The sequence below is a fragment of the Ptychodera flava genome, chromosome 19, assembly GCF_041260155.1.
Source record: "Ptychodera flava strain L36383 chromosome 19, AS_Pfla_20210202, whole genome shotgun sequence".
NCBI lineage: Eukaryota > Metazoa > Hemichordata > Enteropneusta > Ptychoderidae > Ptychodera > Ptychodera flava.
The window spans coordinates 309402-322472 of record NC_091946.1 but is presented as its reverse complement, the minus strand read 5'-3'; the positions used below and the strand labels follow the sequence as shown (position 1 = coordinate 322472).

The following is a 13071-nucleotide window of genomic DNA, read 5'->3' as shown; positions in this document are numbered from 1 at the left end:
GGAGATGACTTACCCACAAACACAACTCAGGTTCTGTTAAAATACTGACTAGTATGATACAGAGTTTGTTTTTCTATGGACACAGTTCATATTAAGGTGGTTGGAAAGGCTAGAGCATCAGTTATAAACTTCAATAAAACTATTAAAATATAAAAGTAGTCAACATTCTCTGTGGAATAAAAAAAACTAGACATTTGGGCACAAAGGCATTGCAGAGTTGTAGCCTGTTGAAACTTCTGAAAAACTGACCAAATAAGAAGAAGTTGGGGAGTTCTTAGTTTATTAACTATGGTAGAGGTCCCCTAGCTTTTAATAAAATGTTTGAAAAGGGAAAGTCATTTTTTGCTGTTTTTCAGGAAATTTGACAAGGCGGTGCTGGCATTCAGAGTGAGTGACTGCTATTGTAAATGCATTTGTAGATTCTTTGAGTGTCAAAGAGGTGTCAAAAGTGAGATTAACCAAAAAAACTGCTCTGTGACTTCAAAAGAGGGATGCAAATGGTGGCTTGTTTTCAACATTTTTGACAGAATAACAGTTTTCCTACATAATTGTATACCAATTTAATCCAACCTTTGAAATGAGATATGGACATGGAAATTTTACAGCCTATTAACAAGGTTACAGATAAGATTTGTATGGCACAATTTTCCTTCATTTGAAGTATGTTTTGAAAAATCACATTTTGAAATTTGAAAGAATTTTTAATAATTTTTTGATATGTAAACCCATGTAAAATCATAAAAACAAATTTTATTTACAAATCCTGCCTTACAAATCTTACAATAAATGGTGTCAACATATTTATAACTAATTTGGTAATATTAATACTATCCAGTTATTATTAAATTCAAATATGTAAAATAAATATGAAAAATTAAATTTTAATATCTACAGGTGTAATCAAATATACAATATAGGCTGCAAATATACAATTTTCATATTCTTTGGAGAAAGTATTAACTAAGGGAGTTATCCTGAAAATTTGAACTAAATATCTTGATTCTAACACTTGAAACTTGACATTAACCCTGAGAAAAGAATTGGTGCAAAAATAGCCTTTCCAGCCACCTTAATATCGGTAGATTGTGATCAAAAATGGCACTCTGATGTTGTTGACACTATTTTTTACATCAATATTGGCTCTAGATGTACATAACCAACAACAATTAACTTGAAAAAGGTAGATGGAATGACTGATATGTAAGTGAACACAGCAGATGCAAACTTTACAACCTTATTAACTAAGTAATTGCCCAAGTACTATCACTTTCAGGTTCTATGCAAGCTATAAAACTGTTGTAAAAAGCAGAAATACTTTGAATTTCTTGTTAGAAATTGCAGTATTTTGACATGTTCAACTGGAAACACTCTGTCATTACTAGTATTTGTGTTATTTTAAAGAAATGAATTTCTTTCTAATACTTTGTCCATTTGTAAAATTGATCTTATCACTTCGTTTTATGTGTGGCCAACAATGACATTGGTTATGTGTTGTTTTTTCAGAATTGATGACAACCAAAACATCAAGATAACAGACAATGCACTGGCACGTGATTTGTTTCCACAAGATTATACATGTCTTGGCGACAATGAAAATAGACCAGTGAAATGGTTGGCAATTGAAAGCTTGATTGAAAAGAAATACTATCATGCCAGTGATGTGGTAGGTGTACAAAGACTTCTGACAATCAAGTTTTTGAAATTGTATGATATTTACACTACAGTTAAAGCAGTCTTCTGAAAAATATATCCAATTCACCAACAAAAAATGAATTGTTTGGCCCATTACGCATGTGAACTATTATATATTATTGCCTGAATACATGGGTTTAGGTGCCCAAGAGCAGGTGACAATTTGACCGACGCCAGGAGGGCAAATTGTCTCCTGCTGCGAGGGCACATAAACCCATGTATTCAGGCAATAATATTTTTATTACATGCCTCTTCACAGTTAATGCTATGTGACATTTATTTCCAAGCATGGCATTTCAAACAATTTTACTATTATCGACCAGCATCAAACAGATTTTAACGAAAGTCAAAATAGCAGTGCGCGCATGGATATTTTACATCTAGCGTTAAGCGTCTACTTTGAAAGGCTTCACTGGCCCGGGTAACCATGGAAACCGGTCAGTACATCGTTCACCGGCCCGCTAACATCCCGGATGTTCCTATTCAAATCAATGCACTGATTTGCATTCACCTCGAGGCATGTAATAAGAAAGGTAAACAGACAGTTTTAATAGTGCAATTTATCACAAGATTGCTGAGCCATCAGCTTTGCCTGACAAAATGGTCCATTTTTATCTCCTCAGTTTTATATACTTAGGAGCTATTAGAATTGAAAACCAGTATGGCAGCGTCAACTTTTACTTCCTTCTGTCAAGATTTGACTTCCTGTCTGGCGGCATCAACTTTTACTTCCTTCTGTCAAGATTTGGCCAATTAACTTCCATCTATGTGTCCATGTGTCATGTGATAAACTGGTGGGGGCCAACTACAGTGAAAGTCGATCAAGCTGCAAAACTTCATTAGCCAAGGTGTTGATTTAATGGATGTGTATCAGCAATTTTTAGGACATTAAAGCCCCAGTATTTGTAACTTTTAACCTTTTTTTTATGTTCGAAATTACATGTTATTCTCTGACATCCATCGTGAAATGTTGTTCACTAAAGAAATAAGCCAAATTTGTGCTCCTGTAGTGACATACAAACGCTAAATATTGCCCGACCGAGTTGGATTGCCTCGCGGGTTTGTTGACAACTTGTAGGCTGTGCACGTGACCGAGAACACCGATACTGATGACATCATTGAGCCTGCAACATTCCAGGGGCCATGCCATGCACGCCACACCGTCTGGGTAATCGCCCATGGTCGCCGGCTGAATGACCTGCGAATGGTTTTATTTTGTTCTTCTCTGTTCAAATACGTACTGCTACTGTGTTTCAGAGGATACAGAACTTTGGCAGAGGAGGCTGACATTCTATTCTGGTACCGTGTGCGTTATATACGGATTATTCAAACTGCAGTCGGCAGTGCATCGATGCGCACCCTGCAGTTGGTCACTCCCGATACCGATGTAAAATCAAGACGACACTATATACACTTGGCTCACTTCTGTAGGCAAATAGCTATCAAAATTGAGTAACTTGAAGTAATAAATTTCAGCTGATTGTTGCTTTAGCGGCAAGGTGATTGCGAAATCGAAGCAACATAGTTTGGCAATGTATGGTAGGCTGTCGAATGCAGTGAACGCGATGGCCTTTGGCAGCAAGTAAGGGAACCGTCAGTATTTACGACCTGGGGGTCATCTAAAAATTTAAAGCTAATAAGGGGGTGCTCAAAATGTTTTTCTTTGTCTTACTCTGTGCTCAATGACATAATGATTAGTTGATAGTATATATTTTACTCTGATACATGTTAAATAAAAAGAAAATAAATACTCTAACAGAACAACAAATATCAGCTAGATGAAGCAAGGCAAAAAAACTACAAGTAGCTGCTACTACTAGCAATACTTATTATGAAAGTCTTAGAGAAGATAGTGACGATGACAATAATATAGTTGTTCATGTACTTAATGGCACCAGCGACAGTAAAGATGACGATCGACAGTGGTGATGATGATGTCACATAGTATAGTTTTCTACAGTCGTTACCAGAGGTGGAAGGAGAGGCTGGGTCATGGAGAAATGTTCTTGGCAGATATCACTATAAGTGCACAGGATCTAGGACAAAACTGAACTGTTGTGAATTCATCCTTTATATTATCATAGAAATGCAAATTTTAATTGACTTGAGTTCAACAACCATTTGGACATTTAACCATACCATAATGACATGCTACCCATCCAAAATTTAACAATACTATATGGTTTGAGACTGGTTATTAGGTGAGCTTTTATATCTACATATTGTTAAATGGGCTCAGGCGAGCCAAAATTTCTGTTTGAGAGGGTGTTACTCAAAGTCATCATGGTTGGCTGGGGTGTGACTCAAAATTTCGAAGTTTCTAAAATGTAATTTCTCCGACCCCCAGTTGGTAAATAATGACGTCTCCCTAAACAGCTGTGAACGCCTGAGTCAGAACGATCGGGACCAGTATACGCACGGCTGATATCTCAGCGCAAATTTTTAAAAAAACAATGGAGCTACTGCTAAGAATTTTACAGACTCTTGGCTTTTGATGCATTAGTTTTTGAACTTTTATACTGATAAAAAGGCATTCTGAATACAGCGGTAAATTTCCTCCCAAATGGGGAAGGCGAACACGCGGGCATTCGGCAATGGACGTGTCAACTTTACTTTGCTGCAGGCCTCACGCCTATCTCGGCCAGGCCCCGCTGCACTTGTACAGTCTACTACCTCCATGTAGTACAGTCTTACCATAGGGAATTCAGTCTCCGATGATGATGATTAAACATTAAAAATGAAGGAAAATAAAAATATAATCGGACTCAGTAAAGTTGTTGTTGTTGTTATTGTTGTTGATGATAGTATTTGATGAAAAGAACAAAGTATGGGTTGCAAATTCAATACAGCCAAACTATACACATGCACTGCAAAATTCAATACAGCCTAACTATACATGTGCGTTGCAGCCTAACTATACTATGCGTTGCAAATTCAATACAGCCTAACTATACATGTGCGTTGTAGCCTAACTATACATGTGCGTTGCAAATTCAATACAGCCTTCAAATACAGCCTTTCAAATCAAACCAATAGCAGAGCCCGTTGGGCCCAGCGTGAAAACAAGGCAGTAACGTAAGTTTCTTACGTCTTTTGAAGACTATGGGTGACGCTGTCTGCGTGCATCTGCGTATGAAATTCTGGTAACTTTAACAGTTCCAGTTCACCCAGAGCAAGAGAACGTTCTTTCAAAAGACGTGAGAAACTTATGTTACTGCCGGGTTTTCACGTTGGGCCCATTCTTTCAGTATGGGCTCTGCTATTGGTTCGATTTGAAATGCGCCCATGTGACTAGATCTTTCGCAGGGTATTTTAAATCTGGAATCAAGAGACGACGAGATGCAAGGAAAAACCTGCTGATTTGTCGACTTTTCATGGGTAAGAGGTAAAAATGTCTGAGTATGATTGAGAAGGACTAATAAATGTGCTTTGACCCTACGTCGAATTTTACCGATTTTGATGCTTGCTAGGTGCATTTTTGGCGATTGAAAAAAAAGTGTGTGGCAATGAAGTGACAACCCTTGGGTAATGTTAGGCTGTATTGAATTTGCAACGCACATGTATAGTTAGGCTACAACGCACATGTATAGTTAGGCTGTATTGAATTTGCAACGCATAGTATAGTTAGGCTGCAACGCACATGTATAGTTAGGCTGTATTGAATTTTGCAGCGCATGTGTATAGTTTGGCTGTATTGAATTTGCATCCCATACTTTGTTCTTTTCATCAAATACTATCAACAACAACAATAACAACAACAACAACTTTACTGAGTCCGATTATATCATCATCATCAGAGACTGAATTCCCTATGGTCTTACAGGACTAGTAGCCGGCCAAACGCAAAAAAAACACCGCCACAGTGTAAAATCCGTAGGTCAGAACCATTGATCATAAATTTTCAGAACCTGTGATGTTAAATGTTTTGTATTGATCATATGTGAATGACTTTCTCATCGAACTGCGTGTATAATTGTCCCGGGCATTGTCCATACAAATTTGGGGCCTGCCTTCGCTCCCTCCGATCGTCTGTAGACTACAGCCAAAATCACAGTCATGAATTTTATACAAAAAATATGTAAACAACAGAATCAAACCAAGAGGTTGGTTTGCTGCCGGGCCAGGTGCGCAGGGGACGACTTTGCAGTGAGGCCGGGATCTCTTGTGTTCAAACTTCTACCATGCCTGGAGCTCAATCGCATCGCAGCTAGCCGATAATTGTACCATTGTAGTCCTTGTGAGGATTAGATGCCCATTACGTTCGATATTATTTGGAAATACTTTTAAATTTAATAAGACTTTTGTACTGCATTCAAGATATAATTTTTCCTTTCTGAGCGTTTTCAATTACGGCAACGATATGCGAAGTTGATAGGCTGTTTAGCTCTGCATGGCAGGGCTGTGTGTTACCGGCGTTATACGGCCTCCCACCACTGTGGTGGGAGGCCATAACGCCGGGAACACACAGCCCTGCCATGCAGAGCTAATAGGCTGTGTTGCCTGCAGCGCGCAGCGTAGCCTGGCCGTACACAAACCTTCGTTTGAGTAGACGGAGCAGAATCAGTCCCGTCATTTATTTTCAACGAAATTTTCATTATACTCCATAATGGAAGAAACGATTAGTTCAATGATTACAATGGTGAAGTGTTGAATTTTTAGCTCTCATTTGGTACACCAAAGCACAGTCCCTCCACAAACGGTCAAGAAACGCTTTTGTTCAAAGGTGCTAATCACCTACACAGTTGCAACAGTCCGCGTTGCGGTGGACGCAGGAAGCGAATGACGTCATAGGCAAGTTAGCGTCTTGTTTCAGTGGCGTCTTGTGACACGGTCCCGCTCCGGTATCCTACGATTTTCAGTCAATCAAGCTACTTTATTTTCATCTTTCTGCACTGTTTCGCATGTATTTGAAGACTGGTGAGAAGATGAGTAAAACAGTTTCTTAAAGATCTAGGTCACTATCGAGAAATCTTGGATGATATTTTATGGCTGAGTTCAGCCATGAGGTGATCTTGACCGACGCCATGCATTTCGGAAACACTGTGAATTTTACTCCCCCATTTGTTTTTTCACCTTTCATCAAAAAAGTAAGTCATGCACCTCCTAACAAGGCAAAGACTTCGAAAAAATAGGGAATCGTGTTGTGTTGTTATTTTGAGACCTAATTCGACAAGAAAACTAGTCTTTTTTGCCGGACATACTAAACATCGACAAGCACCGACAAGGACCGACAAGTAACCGACAAGGACCGACAAGGACCGACAAGTGACCGACAAAAACCGACAAGTGACCGACAAGTTGAATTAAAACCATTCTTTTTCGATGTCTTGGTTCTAAAATGTCATTTTCTACTATTCTGGTGAATATAAACGCTATTGACAACGGCACTGAAGAAAGAGAACGAAATATCAGCCGACAAGTAAATCGCGTATTGAAGCAGGTCTTTTGGCCTTACTATGAAGGACCGACAAGTGACCGACAAGTTGAATTAAAACCATTCTTTTTCGATGTCTTGTTCTAAAATGTCATTTTCTACTATTCTGCTGAATATAAACATTTCATTCTCCTTCTTCAATGCCGTTGTCAATACGACAAGTGCCACAAAACGACCGACAATTTGAAGTTTATTTTTTATTTCTTTTAGTTTTTATTTTTTTTATTTTCTTAATTTCACCATTTTATACTTGTACACAAAAAAAAAACACGACAGTTGGTCAGTACATAAATAAATACACATAAAAACAGAGCATAGAAAAATAGAAATCGAGAAGTAGATACCAAAAAGCAATCTCCAAGTTGGGTAAATAAAACATTCATTTGAAACCACCCAGTCTCCAATTCAACTCTCCTCTGGTACTGGTACATTTCCCATCATTTCCTACTGGTAGTCTTAGCACGTCTCGGTCTTGTCTTCTGGCCTGGTTTCTTTGCTACTGAACTTGTTTTCGGTATCTTCAGTTTGCCGTCAGAAGACACGATACATCGATCACTGGATTCTCTCAGCTTGCTCTTCATAAATGTGGTGAATAGTAATAATAATAATAATAATATTTATTTCTTAAAAAACGCCTTCCATGTAAAAAAAAAAGACATCTCAAGGCGCTGTACAGTACAGTGAGTTGATAAAATGTTGCTACAATCTAAAAAACTCTAAAAATAGCATTAAAAACTTTCTAAAAATAAATGTGTTTTAAGTCCAGACTTAAAAACATTAAAACTTGTCGAACTCCGAAGATTTAATGGAAGCCTATTCCACAGCCGTGGTGCACAGATCGCAAAAGCTCTATCACCGTAAAACTTTGTATTACATACTGGTTGATACAAACTGAATGAATCATTCGTGGTTGACCGAAGGGTAGTTTCTGTTTTTCATCTTCCGTCTTTGCTTTCCATGCCATTGTAGTTACGCGATGTCTCTGCATTATTCGAGTCAGTTCATAATTTCCTTCTCCGTGAAGCGCGCGACGCATATCTTTTAGTTGAAGCTTGACGATGCCGTGTAGTTTTTCAACTAGGTCCATGATTTTTTGTGGTTTCCAATTGGTCGTTAATTTCAGAATGTTGTTCATGGACTCGCAGTTGTTATTAGTCCATCCGAGCGATACACTATGTTTATTCTTGGCTGGTTTAAAGATGTTGTTATGCAGTGCATGCTTCAGTTTGTCGTCAAAATACTTGGTGAATAGTGGCAGTTCTTTGTCGTAGGTCGTTGTTATTTTCTGACACATCTCTTCAAACCTGTACGAGTCGTCGAGATTCGCGAGACCATTCTTCCCAAATATTTCATCTAAAATCTTCCTCTTCAGCTTTTGATTGGTTGTTTCTCTTTCAATATGCCGCCTCGAATTTTCTTCTAGGTGCCTTGTACATAACATTAGTGTTGCTGTTGGAAAACTAAGTTTAATTGCTTTGACTAGTGCTTGTTCTTCGTTTGAACCTATGAGTACATCCTGCCCCACTTCAATTTCCAGGTCATCGACGTCCTGTAGTTTGGACTGGATGTGTGACAGGAATCTACTGTACGTATAGAATGTGGCGTCCCAATGTAGGAATACTGGTCCCAACATGATCGGTGGTTCTTGAGTTGTCTTGCGGAGCAATTTCTTGTGCTTGAATACCGTCAGTGTTACGCAGCATGGCCCTAAATTAAAAGTTCTGTCTATGCCTAATACTGTGTCTTTCGAACCTTGTTTGTCAAAATGGATCTGTAAATCTGTCATCTGCTCATATCTGTACAATATTATTGATGGTGGTCGGCACTTGGAAGAAGATTGTCCTTTGGAATGTATGATTTCTTGGATGTAGGGGTTGTTGTTGACTTCACTTAACAGTTCCAAAATCTCATCAGCAATATTACGTCTGTGTCTGCTTCCATTGTCTTTCCGCTTCTGTTTTGTTCGGTTTGTACTTCATGTTTTGAACTTGTTTCAAGTCCCTAGGTGCAGATGTTGAGTCGTCCAGTACCATTTCTGCGTAAATTTGCCTCGGCTGTTTGCCAGAATTCACGGCCTGAGTGATTTTTTCTTTTGTCTTTTGGCTTGTTCGTACATATTCGCCGCGTGCTTTCTTACTATTCCCATGTATACATAAATCTTCTGGATAGTTCCCAATATATTCCACCACAGCAACATTATTTCCAGAGTCTAGCCACGATACCCGTTTCTTAAAGTTGGTGTCCCTTTTCAGTGTTGCATAGAAACGTCGCATAACTATGATGTTTGATTCATCCGGTTGTGGTTGCAAAACTGTTTTATTGGTGACATAGACTCCTTTTCTCTTTTCGATAAACACCAGTTCCCCATCACGCTTTATGAATTCAGTCTTCTTGGTCGATGATGATTTAGTGTCCCAGGTGCCGCAATCATCAGGGAATTGACTTTTCTGTCCTCTCCTTCGTCTCTCTTTATTAGCTGTGTTTTCAATGGTGAAATAAGCATTCTGCTTCAAACCTTGCGGTATGCTATTGTAGGTTGGGGTCGCATCTTCGGATGTAAAAAATGTGAAAGAGGCTGCCCACCTAACTATCCAAAATGTTTTTGGAGTCGAGTTTGTGTTTGGTTCGTTTCAAAAATGTGTTCCTACATTCTTATCTAAGGATATTATAAACATTTTAATAAGATAGGCATTTTTGTTTTCAACCTCGGAGCACAAGTACCTTTGATTTAGTCCAGCCGGCCAGTGCGAGAACAACAGCGCCCGTTGCAACCTACATGCGTAAAGTGATGTCTGCGCTGTCATTGGCACTGTCGAATCATTCGAATTCGACCTCACCTACCTTAACAACGATTCAATTTTTCATAGTCTTTCGATTGACAAATTATGTGATGAGTTGTAATTAAAACATAACTCTGAAATGTCGTCTGTAGTGGTGCTGAAACGATAGGGATGACCGTACCGGAATGGTTGTGCCAAATCGGCCAGGGACAGAAAATGGGCTTTTTGATTTTTTAAATATATAAGTATATAGAACTATCCTACCTATTGATAATGCTCTTCTTGATGTCGATGTAGGTCTTTGTAGCTTGGTGATAGAGTTTGACTCCACACAGGTATCCTCGGGATTATTGTAGGATGTTGTCTCTCGGACTGCAAACATAAATCAATGGGCATTTTGTTAAAAAACAAATTAAGATTTGTTAAACTGACGACACAACTTTCCCACAGAATTCTTACAATGCAATACGTACACACAGACAAAAGTAGAAGTTGGTGACACTGGTTACGGCAATATCTGAATTTGTTAGCATTAATGTTATTTCTTCAGCAAAATAGCTTATCGAAACGTTTAACGTAGTACCTCACGTGGTTGTTGAATTAAACTGGTTGAAAAAAGTATGACTTTTCAATTGCGTTAACATCATACCTGTTGATAATGGTCTGCGTCCTTGGTATTGTCGATGTCGATGTAGATCTTTTAGGCTAGTTGATAGTGTTCGATAAAGTAGAGGATCTTCAGGGAGCAGAAAGCTATGAATGATGAAGATCCTCTGGTCCTCTTGCTGTTATGGCATTTTTGACAATGGGTGGGGATATCACACAGAATAAAGATAATGGGAATTGTTGTACTTTATTTGAAAACGCGAGTTTTATTGATGTTAATGCTAATTTCAGGTTGGGGTCATCTTCATCTTAACAAATCATTGTCAATTAATATTTTCACACCATTAAAGGCGTTAATCAGCTCTTGACTTCTATAAACGATGGATGAGCGGAGTGCGCAAAAGCAAATGTACAACAATAGGAATTCCTTTGATCATACACCGCTTGTGATCAGTAGTATGATGAGCGTCTTTTTCTCACACCGCATTGTGATCGGAAAAGCAAGTTCAAGGGACAAAACCGAAATGCTTGACTTTTGTTTTGGAACTTTCTTTTATTGACAGTATAGTCCATACAATAGAGATAGCCAAGTTTATGGGAAAAAGGGGAAACGAAACTTGATGACTGGATGGCGTGTATGCATTTAAGTAAGGGTAAAAGAAATATTTTAGAGAGAGAGAGAGAGAGAGAGAGAGAGAGAGAGTACGTACCTCTATTGAAAATGTGTATGTTTTTGTTTTATTTTATTGTAATAGAAAAGCAGCGCTCGACATTAACTTTTTTCCCTGATAGTCCCATGTCCTGATAGTCCCATGCCCATGCATGAATGAAGATTTTTTGTGAAGGGTCCTTTTATTTATATCTAGACAATGAAATATTCATTATGCATGATTCTATCCAGGAAGTGAAGTTCCACCGAAAATGTGAGCGAACCGGATGTTTAGCTGACTTTGTGCGACTCCAAGTAAGGGTCTCATACACATTTCTGTTATTTCCTCCGTTCCGTTTTTGGCAATGTGTCGCAACTTATGGAGAGTGTAACGTGTGGTGCCACGTTGACGGATTAGCCTTATCTTTGCACAGGTGGTAGTTAGTGACTGTTTCTACAAAACTGTATGCCAGAATTCCGATAATGTTCAAATAAATATCGTGACAAACGTGGACAAAAGTCGTTAATTTATTCAGAATCCACCACTTCTCACTTTCATGGCTAATTGTGCAAAAACAAAGCGGAGTATCAAACATCCAAGACAAACCGCTCACCAACGGCCATCACCCCCTCATACTTACACTTTTTACAGCGAAAACGGAGTCAGCGTGGACTCTCTGTTGTGTCGGGCAACAAAATAAACGCAGTCACTGACGTTTTTTGCAGACAAAACACACAGACAATGTAGCAAATGTCATGAAATCTTTTCTATTGAAAAGGTGTGCTAGCGTTACCAGGACTTACTTTTTTGAACGTGTTGATTTCCCCATGGATGTGTAAGACAAATATATCCATGTCTTGAACAAAATAATTGAAAAAAAATCTAAATTTCAATATTATCGATGATTTTATCCACCTCACAAACTGAACCAAGGGGTTCCGTCTTTAGCTTATGCTAAAAGAGGATAGCGTCAATGAAAAAACACACTACGGACCCGACCCAAGTACGGATAAGACCCTAGGGGTAGAGGTGTCGATCAAACAGTCGACGCTGTGCTCGCTGTCGTCGGAATGTCGTCTAGACGTTTGTAATAGACGTACGGTGATGAAGGTGGCATCGAATAATATAGATAAGGTGTATAATACTGGCATTTCGATGGCAGCAATCGGTAGAGTTGACTTTTCAGATCCTCAGATTCAGATCCTCAGATTCAGATCCTCAATCCTCAGATTCAGATCCTCAGATCTCAGACTTCAGATCCTATAACTTCAGATGCAGATTCGAATTTACAAGCCTTTTACAATACCCGTATTAACAGTATGATTGCAATATTTAAAATAATAATTTGAATATGACATGTACAAGGCAGTTATGAAAACAAAAAAAGTCTACATAAACGTTTTCGCTCAACAAGTTTCAACGAACACGGGTCTACAATTACATATTTGCTAACTTGCTTCTTCCGACCCCTGATTTAGCCCGGGGTCACTGGCCTCCAACATGGATTAGTTATCTTCCTCGCCATAAATATTACGAACGATGGTAAAATACGGACTGTCGATAGCCAGCATTTACATGATCGTCGCCGTCTTGATCGTTCGATCGCGCGAGGGTGGTTTATCTCTATGAGGGAACGTTCACGTGATGACATGACAAGTGGAATCATTGCGCACCCTGTCTTCGACAGATGACGTTCTGATTCTGAGATCGAAGTTTTTAAGTTCAAGATTCAAGATAGAAATAAAATAATTTCTAAAGCCTTTTCAAATCTAAATTATATTTTATTTATCAGTATTTTACATCAAACTTTGAAAACTGTGAATTTTAATTATGAATCTGCGTCTGAAGTTATAGGATCTGAGGTCTGAGATCTGAGGATCTGAATCTGAGGATCTGAGGATCTGAATCT

The 13071-nt window shown here is 38.6% G+C and overlaps 1 protein-coding gene across 1 annotated transcript in view; it reads left to right on the top strand.

Annotated features, from left to right (window-relative positions):
* Positions 1-13071, top strand: part of LOC139118317 (tyrosine-protein kinase RYK-like) — a 202722-nt gene that overhangs the window by 171001 nt on the left and 18650 nt on the right. The window contains exon 12 of the mRNA XM_070681571.1: positions 1504-1663. Within this exon, the coding sequence (XP_070537672.1) occupies positions 1504-1663 (160 nt within the window). The remainder of the gene's footprint in view (positions 1-1503; positions 1664-13071) is intronic.